A 21,430-nucleotide genomic window follows, 5' to 3' on the forward strand; every position below is an offset into this window, starting at 1 on the left:
GCAACAGTGAAAGGTTAACTTACTCAGAGCAAGTTCCCTCTTGCAGTAATTGGCTAAAACAACAAACACTGTGTACGGTGGGAACCAGTAGTGCGGTTTCACTTAATCACTTCTATTTTCTTTGATCGCTTGAGGGAATTACATACTGCACTGTGGTGACTGGGTAAAGTTTTCATTTTGCAGTCACTGTTTCACTATTCATGAGTTTCAAATGTAGTCCTACGCCTGCCATGTTGGGGACCAACACAGGTGTTTCAATTTGAGTTCTGATTGGCATAGAACTAATAAATTAGTTTGAAACACCTGTGGGTCCCCAACATGGCAGGTTGGACTACATTAATTACTTTACAACTGTTGGGTTGCTACGGCAGTAATACATCCTATTATATTATATTATGAAATATTTGTGGCGTTGCTGTCCTGTGATCGCTGTATCTCTAAAAAGTCAAGCTCAGGAAAACAGCCCTGTTTTCAGATGTGTGATGATGCATTTCCAGCTAATCCAAAGTGTTTTGGGTTTTTTTTTAATCCCTCGACTGAAAACGCAATTCTTCAGTTATATCAGGGTGAAGTCTGAAAAGTGACTAAAGCTGTCGGACGAATGGATGAATTGTATAAAAAAACACTTCAAGATGTCTCCGAGATGCAGTGGATTAGAAGTGTCTGACAGGTGTTAGTATCACTGTTGGGGCATCTTAAAGGGACAAGTTTGCGCAAAAGTGAAATATCAGCCTTTATCTTCTCACCCTACGGTGATGAATAGTCGGTGGTGAAGCTTTGTAGTCCACAAAACAGGAGCTTCACAGTAAAACTGTGTTGCAGCATTCTGCTAAACCATTTAAGTGGATGGGTGCCAGTTTTAAAACATAAAAAAAAAAAAACATTGGCAGTAAGTGAGCAGATAATAGCTGAATTTTCATTTATGGGTGAACTTCTCCTTTAACCACCACCTGACTGGTATGTAATTATTTCTATCTTTTGTTTTTGACTTTATCAACAGTGATATGTTGTGGTTTCCTTCTTGTGAGAAATGTACTTACTGTAAGTCGCTTTGGACAAAAGCGTCTGCTAAATGCACTGAATGTAAATTTAAATGTAAACGTAAATGTACGGCACTATAGTGTCCAGCAGGGGGCAGTCTCAATCAGCCCTGTCTGTCTGATGTCTCCCTGCTGTCACTCATGAGGAGACAGTATGAATTAAAGTTCACAAGTCGGACTGGTCAGACATGATTCTGTTTTCTGACATGTATCGCATGCTATTCAATGTGTATGCCGACACAAAACACACACACACACACACACGCACAGACAGACAGACAGACAGACAGACACACACACACACACACACACACACACACACACACACACACACAGCTTTTCTTTAATCAGAGCAGATAATTAGTTCATCTGTTTATCTCCAAGAAAGAGCATCAACACATCGACTTGTCTGTTGTGAAGTCTTTCAAAGGCTCTCCTTTAAATGTAAAAGCTGACTTATTTCAGAGTATGTCTTGTTAGTTGCTGTATATCTGCCACATGGGAGGAAAAAAACCCACTTCATTATCATATTGTTGCCATGGTATTTCAAACTCAGGACCTGAGAAGCAGGCATGACGGAGAGGTGGTGAGAGCTCTGATCCATCAGGTCAGTGTGTGGTATCCAGCGCAGAGCAGGGAAACACAGTTTGTTGTAATAGTTCCTCTCTGGATACTTGCTGAGCTGCATTTCTCTCCGGGACGATGTGCTGCGTTGCTCCCGTGAGGAGGATAGTGACTGACAAAGGTAGGACCTGCTATGCAATTTTAAACAGCCCATCATCGTCTATGCAGATTACACTAAGCTGCTGTAGCCTTTTCTCCCGGTCCTGCTCCTCTGAAGTGGACTTTCTCCTGCGGGGGACAGACGGAAACTGCTTCACACTCATTAAATCACTGCTGTTTGATATTCATTAATTTATTCCATCTGCACCCACACTTCCTTATTGAACACGCTGCACATTTCTTGTCAATCCCAATTTTGCTCTTAAACATTGACGAGTGCTGTGAAAGCCGATTACACCCTGTCCGTGTTTTCTCTCTATTAATCCAGTTTAATTAGAGGCTAGTGGGCCCTGCACTCCGGGTGTTAATCCTCATGTGCCAATTCTTCTGGTCAATTCAGGTGATGTCTCCTCAACACACATATCACTGGTAGAACGACAGCCTGCAAACATCAGATTCAGATGCCGAGTTTGTGTACAGCAAAAAGCGTGACAATCCCTTGATCAGGATTGATATGTCGGTTGATGCAAAGTGAAAACGTCGACCCATATCATCACTTTATCTTGACCTTACCCTGGCACGTCTCTGCGCATGTCATTCGGAAACCTTCAAACTGTGCTGGTGCCGGGCAGGTGATGGCAAGCAGCCAAGAACAACACAATGAAGATGTGAACTCCCCTCTCAGGAATTAAACAGCAGTGTGGAAATATTTTGGGCTTTGGAGAAAAGACAGTGCGTCTCACTTGCTTCTTCTGTGACTGATCGTGTCAAATGGGCACGTAACATTGAATCACATCGAAATCGTAACCTGGCAGACTTTGTGATATATCGTCAAATATCGCATCGCTGTGCGGAGAATCGATAAAACATCTGTGTAACACTCGCCCGAGAACAAAATGAGTCACGTGTCTGGATGTGACATCACAAAAGTCCAACAACATTAAAAGTACAGGCCCAAAACTGAACAACAAAACTAGCAAAAGTAGTGCAGAGAAGCAAACCTGTACTTGATGTGTGTGTGTGCTTTTGTATGAACTGGCTCGAGTGAGAGTCGAGGCAGGTCAGTGAGAGGTGGACCTTTGTCCGGGGTCGGCCAGCGGCTCATTATTTATTCATGCTCATGTATCTGACCAGCCAGCTAATTGCGGCGGGAGCAGGGGCCCAATTACCCACCGCCTCCTGCAGCCGCACTGTCTCACATTCACAGGAAGCTGGAGGGTGGATCACATATCTGCCGTGACTAACGCCATGCGTCTTATTTACATTTGCACATCTCAAGTTAAACTCCAAACAAACAGCTTCAGTGTCTGTCTATCGCGGATGCTTACTGGCAGGAGCTCGAGAGAGAAAGAGACAGAAATGTTGAGAGAGGGAGGGGAATTTGTTTACGGGAGCTTGACAAGTGTTTGGTTTTGTTGCTGTGAGCATGACAGACAAAGGTAAGGTCTTTATTCTGCTGTTTGTTTCTCTGGTTGTCAGTTGTGTGTGTGTGTGTGTGTGTGTGTATCATAAGCACACACTGTTTCCCCCTCTTTTACAGTGGACTGCAGTGAGGATGTGAACACGAGCTCTGTGACAGAGGAGATCTTCACATCATCGCATCAGGATCAACGGACCAACAAGCCCCTCTCATTCCTTCCTCCTCTTCCTCGTCTTCATTCACCCCTACCCTCACCGGGTGAGACACAATTCTGAAGCTTTGAATATTTCATCTCATACGGAGGAGGATTAAATACATTCTAAAGTGTTCAGCCCTGTTTTCTTTATTCAAGTGGTTTCACCCTGATGGAGCACACTGGTCGCTGCAGCAGTTCATCACTCAACAATGGGCGAGGGCTTATATTGTGAAAAGAAAGCCGAGGCTCTCAAATATACCTGTGTGGCCTCAGGTTGCAGTCACCTATAGCTGAACTGTATGAGCTGTATGCGCCACAGCGAGCCGATATCTCTGCCTTTCACTGTTTCGGAGAGACAAGCAGACAATCGAGGCACTCAAACTTTAGAAAATGTAGTTGAAACATGCTGGTTTCAAAGAAGGGGGGAAAAAAGTGTCCATCAGTGTGCCCATCCAGTGGAGAAAATGTGATAAAGTAGCCTCTAAGGTGCCCTTCCAGTCTCTCTTCCAATAAAAGGTATTACTTCTTGGGGCACTCACTATATATTATACATTTACTCTGTGAAGTTCATCTGAGATCCCTTTTTCCTGCAGTCTCCCCGCCATCAGATGAGGCCTACTTGCAAGCAGCGGCCATTTTCCAACAGCTGCGGACAGAGAAGACACAGCAGCCTGGACACTATGGGAGGAAGACAGACGCGCCGCAGCCAGAGAGCAAAGACAAAACCACCCAGAGACAGGCCTACCAACTCGCCTTCAACACACTCAAGTGTACGACGCGACTCTGATTGTTTTCAGCTTTCTTTGACCAAATCTAAGCCTGAGATCCAAGTCGTCCCACGTCGCGCCTGCCTGGACAGGAGGGACTGATGGTTAAACGTAAAGTCAGGGGGAAATTCATTTGATCTACTGTAGCGCTGCCTCCGCAGACCTCACCCACCTCCCGGGCCTTATCTCTATAATGAATAGCAGTCTGGCTGCAGCATGCATGTGTCAACTCCAATATTCACTTCTGAATAGCACCTTCAACTGCACACTGTAGATTAAATAGTATATATTCATACATTTTATTGCTCCGTGTGACTGCAAATTACTTCAGCTGGCGTTACAGCAGATGTCTGTATGGGAGGTGATAAGAGGGTGCATGCCGTGGACACACACACACACACTCACGCTAAAGAAAGGTACACACACACTTTTATACAGTATTAGACTGCACATGTGGGAGGGAGGGGGCTGCTGCTGGTATCTTCCTATGCAGATAGTTTTGATTTCATTTGGTCAGGTTTGGAAATGTTGCTCTCTGAGATGTTTGCGACCACCCCAGTACAAAGGATTTCAATCGTCCGTTGGCCTGCGCGGCTGAAAGCGGTGAAAAGTGACATTTTAATGCTGCCCGATAAATATTCTCACTTTTTCAATTGGTCGAATTTGCATGACGTGAAAAGAGTCCATTGTGGGGATGAACCGACAGGGAATCATCACCCAGCTCTGGCCTCGTCCCCAGTTTCGCAGGGCAGTCCTTTAGCTAACTGTTTTAACTTTATTGTTTTGGTTCACTGTTCTCATCCGTCTCATTTTCACACACACACAACCAGCCCTGCAGTAAATGTTTTACTGACAACGTTGCAGAGGAGCTGGTGGATATAAGTGGAGCCATATTTTAAAACTGACAACGAAAATTATTTCAGTTGCCAATCTATCAGGAAGAGAACGAATCAACATGCTTTATAGGCTTCAACTTTAAATCTGGAACAAAGAACCTGGAGCGTAACATTATCCCAGCATTCAAGTTCCCAACCTGAGCGTGCTGTCAGAGGAAAATGGCTGCCGTGTGAATGCGGTCTGTCATTATACAAAGGTTGGTCATCTGACATGATCCCATCTAGAATTTATGGGCCAACATGATCCCCCTAATAACTTTATAAGATGATAATAAAGACGATATGTCGTCATGGTGTTCTGCTGCCCACAAGAACTTCATTCTACATAAGAAATAGTCCCTATGAAAACTGCTGCTGACCATATAAATGCCGCTTCTGGAGAAACAAGAAACCGCCATTTTAAAAAAATTAAGTTCCTAACATTTCTGCATAAAAATGACTAAATGTTTGTTATAACTGAATCGAGCTTTGTACATTATCAAAAATGTTTCCAACAGTCCTCGCTATAATTTCTGGGGAAACGTGGTGCGTCACAGAATCAGGAGGGATGTCGACAAGCATGACTAAACACAATGTGAATAAAAACTTGACTGCATGAACATTTCTGCCAGCGTCGCGTCAAATTTACCAGGTTTTCAACAGCAGTGGTGGCTGTTTAACAATGAAGACAACAACTCCCATGATCCAACACTATCAATTCATTAAGAGACCCCTACGGGCAGAAATTACATATGTTGCAATTGAAATAAAAGAGAAATCATAAACATAACACATTTACCTCAGTTGTACTTGGGTGAGGCACAAAATCTCACAGGACGATATCTCCAAATCTGGGAACCCATAAGTGAAAAAATATTGTATGTTTTTGTAATATGAGTGAACTGAGCCTTTAATAATTATGTCCATTTGTTAGAAAGTGTCTTATGTGAAATCCTACTGATGTTTTCATAATTTCTTTCCTTGTCCATTAACATTACTGTTCATCTCCAAGACCAAGATTTACTGGAGGACATTATCGCTGACAGCTGCTTCCACACGTCTCAGAATATTGTGAGTGAGTCCCACCAGACTTGACACGAGTGGTCACCAACCCCCCCCAAAAAAGTATCAAAAAACTCTCCAGCACTCCCTCACTGACTGTTAAAGTGTCTGGGAGTTATCCGTCTTCCGATAAAGTAGCCGCGTTCTCGCCGCCAATGTGAATGTGCTCCATCAGAATATGTTGAAATGCTGGCGAGTAAGGAGGACATTTGTATTCAGATCTGTTCGGAGTCGAGATGGTTATGGATGGCAAATGATGCATAGGGACACACTTTCCAACTGAGAGACTGTAAATGACACCATAAAACACTGTGCAATGACACACACATGGGCGGAGAGGCATACCAGTGTGTGTTAATGTGTGTGTGTGTGTAAAGGATTACTTTGTTGAGGGATGGCGAAACAGAGAGAGTGGGCTGACAGGCCATTAGTCTGCCGCTATGACTATAAAAGCTGCCACACGGCTCTTTGTAATTCCACACACCTCTTTTACTGCAACATACGTCTTCAAACTCCTGCAGAGACACAGACACTGAGAGAAGAGAAGGAAGGGAAGAGCGAGAAAATATCTGCTGATCACTTTTAGTTTTCCTCAAGGCGGCTATAATCAATAGATTTATATAAGCAATGGACAACATATAGAAGTCACTTATAATGATAAGCGCAAACGTCCAGCAGGGGGAAAAAAAGGCTACTTGCTTTACACTACACAGCGGACAGACACAGTTGGTGACTAGCCGATGAACATGGTGGAGAATTTAGCTGCCGGATGTTTCCCTCAGGAGGCGGTGGAGACCAAAACTAGAGATAAAAGAGAGTGAATATGTGAGAGTCCGGATGAATGATGACAGTGCTCCGAAGATGTAAACAGTCTGTAAACAAGAAACTGGTCATTGAGAAGTTCATTATCAAAAGACAGTGATGTGTTGCTGTTGTGTTAAAATGAGCCAAACAGTGGTAAAAGAAATATTACAACAGGTTTAAGATGAATGTTATGTTATGACAAGTTGAAATGTCTGCTGTAGAAAGAGCCATAGTCTAATATTAATATTATCTATACGATGAAAATGATGATGATGATGATGATGATGATGATGATGATGATGATGATGATGTTTTGCAGTCTCGCGATTTGTTGCCCTTGGCGATGGTGATGCTGTTTGACTTCCAGGACCGAAGGTTTCTTGTGCGTGAACGTTCATCGAAGGATGAAGACGAGCCTCTGCAGGAAGTCAGAGTCCTGGAGAGCAGTCTGCTCAGGTCTGTGTGAAGGTGTAGAGGCTGATGTGAAGCATTAACATCACGCACGTGAGAGTTTTACAACTCAAATCTGAAATAGTTTCAACTGCTTGCATGTTAAAGGGTAATTCCACCACCTCCAAACTACTTTTTTTCACATATGCAGTAGTACAGTTCTTGGGGAGTACTACTGCATATGTGAAAAAAGCATATGCAGTAGTGATCTGATAAATTGCCTATAGTGATGTCACTCAGTGGTTTAGGTGCATTGTGGGTAATGCAGGCACGCATTTCATTCCTACAGCACTGTGAAACAAATGATGGACATTATGGCCTTTTCAAAACCTGCTGCCTACATTACCCACAATTCAGCCCAGCCACTAAGTGACAGCTTATCAGGTCATATGCAGCTTCTTCCTCTGGATCCACAAAAAGATCTGATATCATTTTTTCACATATGCAGTAATACTACTCCCCTCTAAAGACCTGTAAACACACTTCAGTGTGTTTATAAATTGGTGGAGTTACCCTTTAAAAATGTCTTGTGTGTGATTGTTACAGGTGTAAGACCAAGCTGGCAGCATCTCTCGCTCGCTGCAGAGTGAAACATCATCTGCATAGTGTCTCCTGTTTCCTGTCCGATCCAGTCAGGGCCAAACAGCACAGGGCGAAACATCTGCCGCTTTACGGCTGGGTCAACACACTCAAGACCAGGTACGCTCACACACACACACACACACACAGGAGACAAGGTGTATAATCTAAGCTGTGTAATCACTTTCACAGTTATTCACATATTTATTCTGCTTCTAATTACAGAGAAAGTGCAAATATTGTGAAGTATTGTAATTATTCTGGTGACAAACACTTAAATAAAAGATGCTGCCTGAGGAAGAGAAACTCATCACACCCCAGAGTTGCTGCCAGTCGGAGCCTTTTTGTGTTCTTTGTGCCATTAAGTGCCTGCATCTATGAGCATATTGAGTTTATTAAATCATCTGACTCTTCAGCATTCAATAGCTCCCCTCTGCTCTTCTTTGTGATACGTCCCACATTTCAGTGTGTTTGGGTATAAACCAGCAGGGATTATCTGGTTTATGTCACACGCTGCAGCACACAGGCTGCCAGCATTAAAAAGGAGCGTTAAACTCTTTATGAAATGACTTGTACTCTGTGAGTCTAACATGACAGGCTCTGTGTGGGGGGGCACTGCAGAGCGAGGTTAATAGTCAGTGAAGTTCACTGGGGCGTATCTGAGACAGGAAGGCTCAGCGCTCTTACAGCTGGAGGGTAAGAAGTGCTGCTGTCATTGCTGATGTAAAGCTGAAAGCTGCATCGCCGTTCTCCAGACAGCCCTGGAGGGAAGCAGGCCTTGGCTTGGGCACTGATGCATTTGAGTCACAGGATTTATTGTAAATATCCTCTGCACTCTGAACTAATAGATTTATCTCACCTCCCCTGTGCTCCGTAAGTGTTGAGGAAGTGTGTGAAGCGTTACGAAGCGCCGGCTTGCGTGAAGTGAAGAACATCGCTGACCTCAGAGGCCCGACGTTCTGCAGCGACCCTCTCTGTCCGGACACACTGGTCTTCACCCAACAGCTCCACGCTCTGCTCCAGCAACACCTCACAGCATCACATGCACTCAACATGCAGGTATGTTTGCATCTGTGTTTAACTAGAGCTAAAACCCATTAAAGGTGACACCGTGTATACTAAATAAACAAAAATCTCTAACAGACTGACAAAAGAGAATTGGTTTATTTAGTTTGTTAGGCATATTTTTTTTTAAATCTTTTTTTAAATCATCTGATGAAGATCTTTTTGTCTTCTGATTAAAATTTCTTCCTCAAACTATATAATGCACCTTCAAGAAAAGAGAAATGGATTTAGAGACCAACACACAGCATCAATACAAAAAAAAAAGCATAATAATAAAAGATAATGCAGGTGATAAAAATAACAATAGAAATAACATTAAAAAATACGGCAAACAAAAATTGATTTAAGCATGTTTTAAAATTAAATAGAACATAAAACTAACAATGATAAATAATAAAATGCTGATAAAACAGAATACAAAGCTAGGATGTAAAAACAAATAAATACATTAAAATAAGTAGAATAGAATATAATATCTTTATTGTCATTGTAACAGATACAACCAAATTAGGTGGAGTCTTTGTTCAGTGCAAAACATATAATTGAGGTAGTTTATGCATGAACAAATACATAAATAAAATATTCTACTACTGTATGCATATTAATGCTAAAAACACATAGGAGACACACCCATACAGACATCCACATTCATGCTTTAGTAGCACTGCTCAATGCCGTTATGGCTGTTGGATAAAAACTGTTTTGTAGTCTGTTTGTTCTAGTTTTCATGGACCTGTATCTCCTGCCTGACGGCAGTAGTTTGAACAGTGTGTGGCTGGGGTGTGATGAGGCCTGTAGGATGGTTTTGGCCTTTTTGAGGCAGTGATATCTGTGAAGTTAGTTAGGGGAGAGGGCAGCCAGTGATTTTCTGTGCTGCCTTTGTGACCCCATGGAGCTTTTTCCTCTGTGCCACAGTGCAGCTTGAAAACAACACACAGAGAGCAGCGGTAGAAGGACACCAGCAGTTTTGGGGGGGGGGGGTGTTGTTCCTCCGGAGAACCCTCAGGAAGTAAAGTCTCCGCTGGGGCTTCTTCACTAGCTCAGTGGTGTGGACGCCCCAGGTCAGGTCCTCCCTGATGTTGACTCCCAGGAAGCAGAAGTTGGAGACCCTCTCCACACAGGTCTGGCCTATGAGCAGCCTTGAGTAGACCTTGTCCAGAGTGTTAGCTCCTCTGGTTGCACACGTTACGTGCTGATGGAATTTTGGGAGCACTGCTTTCAAGTCCACGTGGTTGAAGTCCCCCCGCAACAATAAACACTGCATCAGGCTGCAATGGCTGCTGATGATGCCATTTTAGATTTTAGTTCACATCTTGCACATCTGCAGATATTTCCGGCTCTTCTCAGATCGTCCTGAAGGCTGTTCCAACGGCTAGAAGCGCATCACCAAATGTTTTAGTTCAGGATCTTAGTGGTCTTCCTGTATCATAAACCAAAAGCATTTGTGAGATTCAGTCTGGTGCCAGGCCACGTAGTGCCTCAAAAGCTAATATGGCTGCAATCTTCTAGTTTCTCAAAAAAAAATGTTTTCTGTGTGTCCACTTTATTGGACAGCACATGTCTTCACAGAGATAAGTAAAAACATATTTATCGGCTTTAAAGACTTCTTAAAAAAAAAAACCAAAATGCTGACTGCGAGCTTCCCTGTGAAACAAACAGGAGGAGCTGCAGTTAATTACATCAATCCTTCTTAAAAACTTGAACTCAGCTTCATTTCGCTGCGAGACAGATTAAAAAGTTCAGCTCTTTACAAAAGACCCTTTTCAGTTGGAGGTGGAGTTTAAAGTTTGTCACACTGAGTTAAAGACGTCACTTTGCTGTGTTCTTGATTAGCAGCACAGCAGTCTATGACGCTGGAGGGAACGGCTTCCTCGAGATTAACAAGAAAGTCCTCCACCTGTGTGTGTGTGTGTGTGTGTGTGTGTGTGTTTTGCAGGACAGGAGCGTGTGTGTGGCGGTGAGTGTGTTACGCCCCCTGCTGTTTGAGAATGGTGACGTCCTGGCGGTGGGGTCTTTCTCGGCCGTGACGGTGGCCCACATGGCCGTCGCGGCCGCCGCCCGCTCCGGTCGAGTGTTGGTGTGCGGCGCTGATCACGCACCTTCACACGTCGAGGAGATGCAAGAGCTGCTCACACAAATGGACCTGAAGAGTGAGTGAGAAGCAAATATTCCAGAGGACACAAAGTCTGTTATTTAACAAAGGAACATTTTTTATTCCAGACTACAAAACATGCGTTCCTACTGTACACACACACACACGGCTTCACTGATGCAAATCCATCTCTAACTTAGATGTGCGAGTCCTGTCAGAAGCGTTCTGCGGTCTGGATGAGTGGGACGCCGCTGTCCAGAAGCTGAAGGTCATCATAGTGCTGCCTCAGTGTTCGTCCTCCGCCCTCAGTGACCCTGTGCCCACCATCCACAGTGAACATGGAGGTCAGCCCAACACAAACCAAGGATATGTTACAATTTGACTTTACTCTTTAGATTCAGCTTCCTGTTTCATGTGCTCAGGTTTAGTCTCAAGAACTCCTTGGTTCAGGTTAGAAAAGGTTTAGTTTAACCTAGTTTTGTTGCCGTGAACACAGCTGGAGACGCCCCGATTTCTAGTCAAATCTGTTTCGTGTCACAGTAGCAAATGTTGAGACAAAATGTCAAACTGCGGCCACTTGCAAACCCAGCCCTCTCGCCCGTAGCTCAACCACCCGATGTGAAAGTCAGGTCATAGAAAACATGTAGTGTGAACATGATAGGACACGTTGTGTAGAAATGTTAGTATGCAGAAACATGTAGTGCTAACGTGTGCTCCTGTTGGCTGGGCTGGGAACTTCACATCAGGGAGGAAGGGTGGAACAACAAGTGAGATTTTCCAAGTAGTTAAATTTGGTCCACCACAGCTTTAGACTCTAAAGTCACAGGTGTGATAAGCAGACCTCAGTGAGTAGAAATGTAGGAAATTATCTCAAGAAAGTCTGCAGATTGCCAGCAGAGAAATCCAACAAAGATATCAAGTGAAATACATTTCACATATGTTATGGCTGGACATTATGTACAATTATGTATCATTATCATCAGTAGAGACTATATGTCCTCTGATTTTGGATATCATTGCATGGTGACATGGCATTAAAGTTGTCTTTTCCTGGTTTTAAAGGCTTCGTGACAGTAAAGTGAACTACTTACCAGACTGTTCTACTCGTCTTGACCCAATTAGTCATTAAATCCACATTACTGATGATGATTATTCATAAAAAATCTTGTTGCATTGATATTTTGTGAAACTACCAATACTCTTTCCTATAATACTGTTGAGATGTCGATATCGAAGTGGGGCCTATTTGGTCAAAAATATTGTGATATCTGATTTTGTGGCTCAGTCCCAACATTTATGCAGCAAGAAGATTCCAAAAATATTGAGGAATATATTGTATATGGAGTGTAAATATTATGACATTCATTTGAAGACCACCCAGCCTTATCATATGTGTTTGCTTTTTAATTATGCATTTATGATGTTATAACTGAACATATGACTGACTGTCTGCAATTTAAAGAAATGAATTTTTCTTTCCTCCTCCATTCATTGAGCTAACAGATGCTAACACTAATTAGCTGTCAACATTTATGGAGAATTGTGCCGAGAAGATCCCACTGCAGGGCCTGGACCATTGAACAACGTAGACAGAGGGAGAAAGTAGTAACTGATGAAATATTCTGTAAATACTGATGAAAATATAAAGAGGTAGTATCTTTACATTGAATCTCCCAAATACAACAGACTGGGATCTGCTGCCGGACCTGTCTCAGGGTCCTGTGTCCAAAAGCAAGATACACACAATGGCCGCCCAGCAGGCACGACTGCTGTCACACGCTCTCTCCTGTGAGTATGTTTGAAAGCCTACACACACGTGCGTGTGCACACACACACACACGGACACACACACACACACACACACATTTATGATTGTTTGTATCTCCTCCGTCAGTCCCAAAGGTTCAAACTGTGGTCTACTGCACACGCTCAGTGTATCCTGAGGAAAATGAACAGCTGGTGAAAAGAGTGTTAGAAAAAACACACACTCACCCCAAACTGCTGCCCCTCAGGTACACACACACACACATACACACCTGCTCTGTCTTTATGCAAGAATTACATCGCTGTCTATTCACTGTTTAATTATGCAATCAGGCTCCACAGGAGAAAACTTAAATTAGTCATGTAGTGTTCTTACTACAGACTACACACAAAGCACATTAAGGGCTTTTAGAAAAGTAATTGTAGGTGTGTTGAGGGAAAACAGGAAGCTGAAGGCCTCGGCAGAGACTGACAGGTGATTGTCAGCAGCTCAGCTCACCTGCTTTCATGTCTGCATCAGTTGGACATTTACTTTGAAGCGGAATCATTTCGCTCTCACTGTCACTGAGATCGTCCATCAAAGTGATTTTGCTTTCACCGAGATCAAAGACGTCAACTTATAAAAACACCCTGCTTGGCTTTGATGTTAGTTTTACAAAGTTTCATTCAGTCAACAGTCACACTTGTGAGGCTGTACTTGCATAGGCTAACATTAGCATGCTAACATGTTTACAGTGATGATGCAAAAATGCAAATTCCTCAACTTGCCTTTGTCAACCCAATCACTACATGAAAATGTACTGTATGCATATTTACATTTAACTGTACTTTTGATAGTGATGTATGTTCAATATCAGATACTTTCAGACTTTTACTGAAGAAATATTTTACTATGATGTTTTTATTTAAGATGATTAGGCACTTGTTACAACAGTGTTGCAGCCGTAGATCACAGTAGAAACGACATGTGAGCATTTTTTTTAAGTCATGATTAAAAAGACTCGAGGGAGCATTCAGGTACATTTTCCCAGCTGGAAACTCAATTTTACAATTATTTAAGACAACATAAACGCACAGAATCTTAGTATAGCGTGTTAGCATGCTAACAGCTACTTGCACTCTGCCATCTCATCCTTAACTTCTTTTGTTTGTGTGCGTCTGCTAGTCTTTTGTTTGTTTGTTTGTTAAATTTTAAATAGCTTGTGCTTTCTTATTGCATGTCTTTACTGGGTCAAAACTTAAAGAATCTATTCAATTTCATACTGAAGAAACTCAATGGGGTTTTTATTGAGTTTCATAACAATCAAACCAGTAGCTATTGAGATATTTAACAAAAAGCCAAGAAAGTGAACTGGTGCTGCTAGAGAAGAAGTCAGTCTCATTGAAACTCAGCGGGATTCATCCTCTGGAGACATTAATGTCTCTATAAAATGTCGTGCAATTCTATCTTTTAGTTGTTGAGATATTTTATTCTGGCCCATCCGGAGAGCCCTGCTGCTAGCCTCGCTGAAAACTGCACGTTAAGCAGTTACTTGTGAAAACTGTAATGAAATCATCTGTGGTAGAAAAAAAAAAAAGAAACGCTGTTGGGGTCTTATGATGCTGGTAAAAATATCGACTGTGAATCCTGCAACACATCTGATGTAAAATCTTAATTAAAGGCTCTCTTTCTTCGTACGCGTTGACCTCAAAGGGATATTTTGTCCGACGGGGAAACTGCAGTGCTTTTAATTTCAAGTGCTAGTAATGATTTGCGAAAGCACGGCATCTGCTTTGCTCTCAGACAGTTCTCATACCCATGAAAGTGACACGTTGCAGCTAAACTCGCGGCTTCGTCGACACATCTCTCCCGACAGCTGCTCGTGTAACATCTGCATGTGTCTCTAACTGCAGAGCCCAATTCTAGTGAGTAGAGAGCTTCATCTCAGTGACAGGCAGGAGAGCCTGTGAGAGAGAGACAGAGTGAGTAAGTCATGTTTGTCTAGTGGAAATATGACAGCGTATCTCATCTCTCCACATTTACTGTAGGTGCTGGTGTGTGAGGATGGATCTGAGTGTGTGTGTGTGTGTGTGTGTGTGTGTGTGTGTGTGTGTGTGTGTGTGTGTGTGTGTGTGTGTGTGTGTGTGAGGGAGACAGAGCGGTTACAGTCACCGGGCGGATGACAGTATAAAGGATCAGATGCAGTTGCCGTGGGGACAGTGGTTCATCCAACAGTCAGGGTGAACGGGGTGGAGAAGATTTCAGAGTCTGTTTTTAACGCCTGCTGCTCCATCCATCTTCTTGAAGAAATCCAAAACGTTATTATATTCAGTCGCGTAAGCTCTTTTGTCTGCGCACCAGCGTGCAGTGAGTCAGTCAGCAGGTGTTTCACCTCCATGTTTACAGCACCAGCAGATCTGCTGAGGCACCGTGCTGCTTTCAATCCCGAGACCTGCACGATGGCAGCGGGTGCATATTAGTCTTTTAAACGTATCGACTGTCCTCGTATGTAAAAAGGTTGTTTTCCATCATGAACTTAAAACAAAAAGACATGTGTTCACTCTTAAATCAAAGTTTTAGGGGAAGGAAGGAAGGATGGAATATGGGAAGTAAAACAAACATTTTGCATAAACTGCTCAGTTACTCAGTCATGGCCTCTTTATTTCCTGCCAAAAGGCTTCTTCAAATTAAATGCTTAAATTATAGTCCATATAGTTTCAGTCTAGTTTTCCAGGGTGTAAAAATCTCTTAATCAGCAGATACCGAACATACGTTTTCTCTGATCTCCATGGAGTCGGCTCCCTCCAGATTTTGGTCAGTACACTGTGACATCACTGTTGGTTAAGGGTACAATACGGTGCAGACTGACGCTGAAGCAACACAAAGACACTAGGAATAAAAGAGATGAACTGACTGTGACACAGACTTAAATACACGGGAGGCAAATCAGGGACAGGTGAAGCTAATCGGGACGATCACAAGGGAGAGAAAACAAGAGAACGACAGGACACACGAGGATGAACCTTAAAAGATAAAACATGAAAAAAATAATAAGCCAAAAAAAGCAGCAACTTCTTTGATTCAGCCCAGGCAATTTTTTTTTTTCTAAAGATGAACACTACACAGGGACCAGCAGACGCATGAAAGTGTGGAGGCCCATAAACGCGCTTGTCCCCGAGGCTCTGAGCTGGACAACCTGTCCGCAGAGTTGTTGGTGGATCAGCGTCGACACTTACTTTGCAGTCGCACGTCTCGAATGAATGCGGCAATGATGGATTTGTGCTGCATTCTCAGGGTGAACGGTCCGATTTTCCCTGATGACTCCCAGTCAGGAGACGCGGCAGCAGACTCCAAGTTCCTCAGACTCGAACAATCTCAGTTCACCAACGGCTGCTTTGCCGCGCGGCTGTCTCGCCAGGTGAGAGGGAAGAGAGTGTGTGGCGTGAAAGAAGAACTACATCAGAAACGTAGAGGGCAAGGTTGTGTTTGGAGATGGAAGGGGGGAGTGTGTGTGTGTGTGTGTGTGTGTGTGTGTGTGTGTGTGAACCTGTTGTGTGATTGCTTTGCGACGAGACCTTCCAGTAGTGCTGAGGCTGCACTCTTTTACTGTCTGTCTGCTGGGAGGTCGGTCGGCTCTGCTTGTTTCCACGCATGCACACACACACACACACACACACACACACACACACACACACAGAGGCTATCTCTCCCTGAAACACTGCAGCATTATACCAATACTCTGTAAAAAAAAAAAAAAAAGAGAGAGAGAGAGAGAGACAAGTTAAAGATGAAATACGCCCTCGCCGCTGAATCATTTCACTACTCTACAGCAGAGATGAATGGTTAATTCTAGTCTTCCTCCACCCGTTCAGTCTTGTTGCATCACCTCATAGCTACGTCCCTTTACCTCCCTCGTCTTTCTTTCCTCTGGCTCTACCCATAAAAAAGAAGAAAAATATAACAGAAGGAAATGAGATGCTGCTCCTTTGATCCCCTGCAGCTCGAGAAAATGGTGCAGTGATGGGACTGTGCCTGTATGTGTGTGTGTGCTTTATATCAATACACACACACACACACACACACACACACACACACACACTCACACATACACACAGGGGGCAGGCTGTGCTCACCTGTCCAGTGGCAGCGCAGCAATTCAAAATCTAATGATCATCACATCTAATCAGATCGGCATTCACTCTGAGAGAGTGAAATCGCATCAGAGCTGCAGCTGACGGCGCTGAGGTGGTTAACAGAGGCTCGCACGAACGACTCCACACCAGTCAAAGTGCGCTGGAGGACGATTTAAAGGGATATGAAATAGACACATGGCAGCACAGAGAGATTGGAGAGAGAGGATGAGGACAGGGCAACCAGAAGTCTCCCTCGAAGCTGGTTATTAGAAATCAAAGGGAGACAAGAAAGCAAGACGTCGCTAGGAAAAATAGATGGAAGATAGGCAAAAACCTGAGAAACTTCACCTGTAAAACACACGAGAGAGGCGTCATTACTGCCTCATGAACTTTTGAGGCAGCTTTCACTGGTTTTCTTGCAAGTGGAAAACAAGAGGCAACACTGGTGGGATCTGTGACTATGGTCAGTGGGCCATGATGAATTTACTCAGACCACAAATGAGACACGGTTCAGCCAGCAAGCACGCTGTTTCCTAACTGTTTATCCAGTGGTTATCTAGTGTTAATGCATTGTGTCTGCATTTTTCTTTCCATTTTTTTTTTTTTTTTTTTTTGCAAAACAAAACAAGCCGTCAGCTGTGGAGCTAATACAGCAGATTGTGACATTTAGTTTTCCAGGTAAACACACAGACCTCTTCGACTGTCGCAGCTGCGGTGTCTCTGGACAACACAACCTACAGATGAGGCTGATTGGGATGACAGTAGGATAGACGACCGTCTTTGAAAAGAGGAGGCGGCCTACGACATTATTTATCATCCAGCTGCAATGGAGCACTGAGTTCTCTCCCCAGACAGCTTAACAGCCATTCACACCTGGGCTCACCTCGCACTAGCAACCCACGCAAAGGCTGGTTGGGTCAGTGACCCATAAATGGCCCAAGCGACTCTGAAACTCAGAGCTCACATGCGTCCTTGACGACTCTATGAGGACACTCCCACACAGGGTTTAAAAGCCTGCCACTCCCCTCCAATAATAAGAGGTCTATAAGAGGTGAAACATCTTCCAAGAAACTGAAACAAGTCCAGCTGCCTATGATACAGCATTTAGATTCACCACGACCTGGATGACTGAGAACCTAGTTTTGCAGATTTGGTCATAGCCCAACGTATTGGAAAAATAAAAACCATGGCTTGTTGATGGTGAGGGGGAAGTTATTTACGTTCATCACGTGGAGACCATCATTTTCTGTAGCTAATTCAATCTCAATCTGTCCAGTTGTTGTTGTATATGTATTTTAATAAAACTACAAATGTTAACCTCATGATGCTGCAATAGGAAAAGATCACCAAAGTCTGCGAGATATCTAAAATGTCATCGCAATATGTGTATCTAAATCCACCCAAAACCATGGAAAGAAATGAAATATTTAATCTGTTAAACACATCTGACAGGCTGCCATCATTCATGCCTCTCTCTAGTCTAATGTAGTCTTCTCCTCTTTATTACAAACTCACATTTCCGCCGCATAATTTAAGTTTTGAGGCTTATAAATGACTCAGAGCATATAATGCTGTCAAAGCAAGAAAATGAAAAACAATTTAAAGGCAGATTAAACACTTGAGGGTGAATAAAAAAGCTGCATTTGCAGTGTTTTGAGCGGCGCGCTGTACGTCATTCAGCTTTCATTACAGACGAGACTGAGACAAGGAGAGACGGAAGAAGAGGGATGGAGAAGAAAAAGACTTAAAGCAGATTTAAAGGGATTTTGACTCTGTTTAAATGTTGAAAGACTGGTTCAACCATGTGCTTATACTGTATGTACACATTAACGTGTGTGTTTTGTCACGTCGTGTTTTGGTGGCATAAAATGTCCTGTTCCACTCAGGTCAAATTGTAACTGCTTTCATTCCCTTGATGCCATCAGTGGCTCAACATTACTGTTTGTTCAATAGTTTGATTAATGATACCTGCTAAACAGCTTTCTGTTTAGTGCCAGTTAGCAGCAGGCTAACACGCTAAACTACAATGGTGAACATGGTAAACAATACACCTGCTGAAGCGCAGCATGTTAGCATTTTCCGTGTGAGGATATCTGCATGCTGATTTTAGCATTTAGCTTAAAGCACCACCGTGCCTCAGTACAACCTCATGCAGCTGCTAGCTCAGTGGCAGAATAATAGTTGGCAGTCTGTTTCTGCAAACCACAGATATGTTGAAACTTTTGTCTTTCTTTAGGTTCAGTTTTGTATTTTATCTTGTGACAACAGCCAGTGGGAGATCTGACAGTGTTTTGTGAGCTGTAGTTTCCCTAGTAAACACACCGACCTCTTCAACCCCCCTTAGATTCTTCTGTTGCAGCTCTCAGGGCAGCTCGTCCTCTGGAGCAGCCAAGCTTTACGCTAAATGCTAACAAATTTCATGCACTGAAAAACTGTGGTTATAATCTGGTTAGGTTTAGGCACAAAATATCACCTTTTTGGCTTAAGAATACCTACAGTCAGCGTCACACACAGTTGTGGACATTTCATCCAATATATCTGTTTTCTGCAAATATGAACGTGGCCTGAAATCTTCCTGAGGTGCCTGTGACTCCACAACTATCCCCTCCGACTCCCGATACGAAACATGTAACGTGAACATGATATGACACTTATTGAAGAAATGTCAACATCATACGTAGGCCTGTGAAACATACAGATGAGAAAGTATCGTCCCAAGTTCATGTTTTCACCCTGGTTTTCTCACGCAGGAAGAGAAACACGATAATTGGCTTGTGACAGTTACTGTTTTGTAGTCTTATAAATGATAACCCACTCTGCTCTGTCGGGATGTAAAAGCCATCAATCCCCCAGCGATCTCTCTTCCTCCTCCTCCTCCTCCTCCTCCTCCTCCTCCGCAGGTTCACTTTATAGCTGTGTCTCATTTCGACAGCGTTGTGTGGTGTTGCATAGATCTCCTTGGTGCTATGTTACCCCAGAGGCCTGTAGTTTTAATGTGTTGCATCTCCACATCAAAACTGCCCTTGCTTTTTCAGGCGGATCCCACGAAGGTGGAAACAGTCCAGGATGTCCTGGCAAGGGCAGCAGCAAAGGGCCTCCTGGGTGGAGTAATATCCGAACAACCGAAAAATGTTAAGAAGGGGAAAGGCAACAAGAATCGTGTCGCTTCGGCCAGCAGCAGGCCTTCGTCCCCCTCAAGCCAGGAGAGGCAAGATCCAGCCGCAGAATGTGAGGGCAAGAACGGTGAGTGTGATGTGGAGGCAAAGGAGGGAGGAAAGAAGAAGAAAGGGAGTAGACGAAAGGTCAAACAACAACCAAAACAGTCCAACAGGGCGGCCGCAGCCTCGAAGCCTCAGAAGAAGAAACCAACGAAGAGGCGAGTCAAGACGAAACCGAGAAGAATACCTCGTCTTACACTGTCGTTGATGTCCTCTGCAAAACCCTCCAACCGCTTGTCTCCGATCACAGCCCTTGCACACAAGCTCAGTGACAGCACATCGATTAAATCGCAGCAGACCGTCCTCAGCACCCGTGCCCCTGCCAGTCCTGCTCCACCGGCTCCACATGCAGCCTCCAAGCAGGTGAAGAGACAGAACACAGAGCCTGAGAGAGCAGAGAGGACACTGAGGAATGCAACTAAACCTGAAAGCCAGTTTAAGACCCAGTCGAAGGCGGTCAGAGCGAAGACAGAGGTGGTGACACAGAACGGGTCGAAGACCGCAGATTCCGTCCTGCCACCCATTTCCTTCCCATCGCCCAGATCTCGCAGCAGCAGGAGTGGCAGTTCTCACTCCCAGTGTCTGTCCCAGGCGTCCAGCTCTCACCTCACCCAATTATCTGCATCGTGCGCATCAACAATCTCTCTGCCTGGATTATAGAAACATTGAGTTTGCCGATGTGGTGAATTCAACACCAATATCATGAATGAAGGGGCTCGCAAGTAGATTGTTTTTAAGAATGAAGGCGTTGTAAGTTACACATGGAGAAGTGTGATTTAACTTAAATCATCAGCTGAATACTGTGTACCAGAATGTATTTTTTGCTCTACATTCCAAGATGGGAACTGATAAAAGTATTTAAGTTAAATATGAGAAATAAAAATATGTGACAAATGAATTCTTCATCACCAGTCTTGTGATGCAAGGTGTGACTTCACTATACACTGTAAGGAATGCACATACACAATAGTCAGTCAAAGGAAAGCTGGATCGTTTGAATGAATAAGTTATGGCCTTTTCAAAATAAGAGATGTCAGAATAGCTATTCGATGACATTGTGAAAAATTGTGCATATTATTGCAAATATATATGACAACAATATCTGACCTTATCTAATGTCTGACTAAACCTCAGTCACAGCGACCTCTGACCACGATATTCAACTCAGTTCATCCTTGAGTCCAAGTGGATGTTTGTGGCAGATTTGAAGAAATTTGAAGAACAATTCAAACGTGATGCCTCCTGTGACAGCAATCTGATAA

General features: G+C 43.5%; 1 protein-coding gene across 1 annotated transcript; it reads left to right on the forward strand.

Moving 5' to 3' along the window:
* The first annotated feature begins 1,605 nt into the window (after nt 1-1,605).
* LOC119024227 (putative methyltransferase NSUN7) lies at nt 1,606-21,229 on the forward strand. The gene is made up of 13 exons (XM_037106814.1): nt 1,606-1,785; nt 3,304-3,441; nt 3,973-4,149; nt 6,034-6,092; nt 7,207-7,343; nt 7,884-8,036; nt 8,795-8,975; nt 10,918-11,131; nt 11,274-11,417; nt 12,760-12,861; nt 12,968-13,085; nt 16,112-16,235; nt 19,986-21,229. The coding sequence occupies exons 1-13, from the start codon at nt 1,743-1,745 to the stop codon at nt 20,826-20,828; spliced, it is 2,433 nt and encodes an 810-aa protein (XP_036962709.1). The 5' UTR covers nt 1,606-1,742; the 3' UTR covers nt 20,829-21,229.
* The last annotated feature ends 201 nt before the right edge of the window (nt 21,230-21,430 follow it).

This window comes from Acanthopagrus latus, chromosome 1 (assembly GCF_904848185.1).
Source record: "Acanthopagrus latus isolate v.2019 chromosome 1, fAcaLat1.1, whole genome shotgun sequence".
NCBI classification, from domain to species: domain Eukaryota; kingdom Metazoa; phylum Chordata; class Actinopteri; order Spariformes; family Sparidae; genus Acanthopagrus; species Acanthopagrus latus.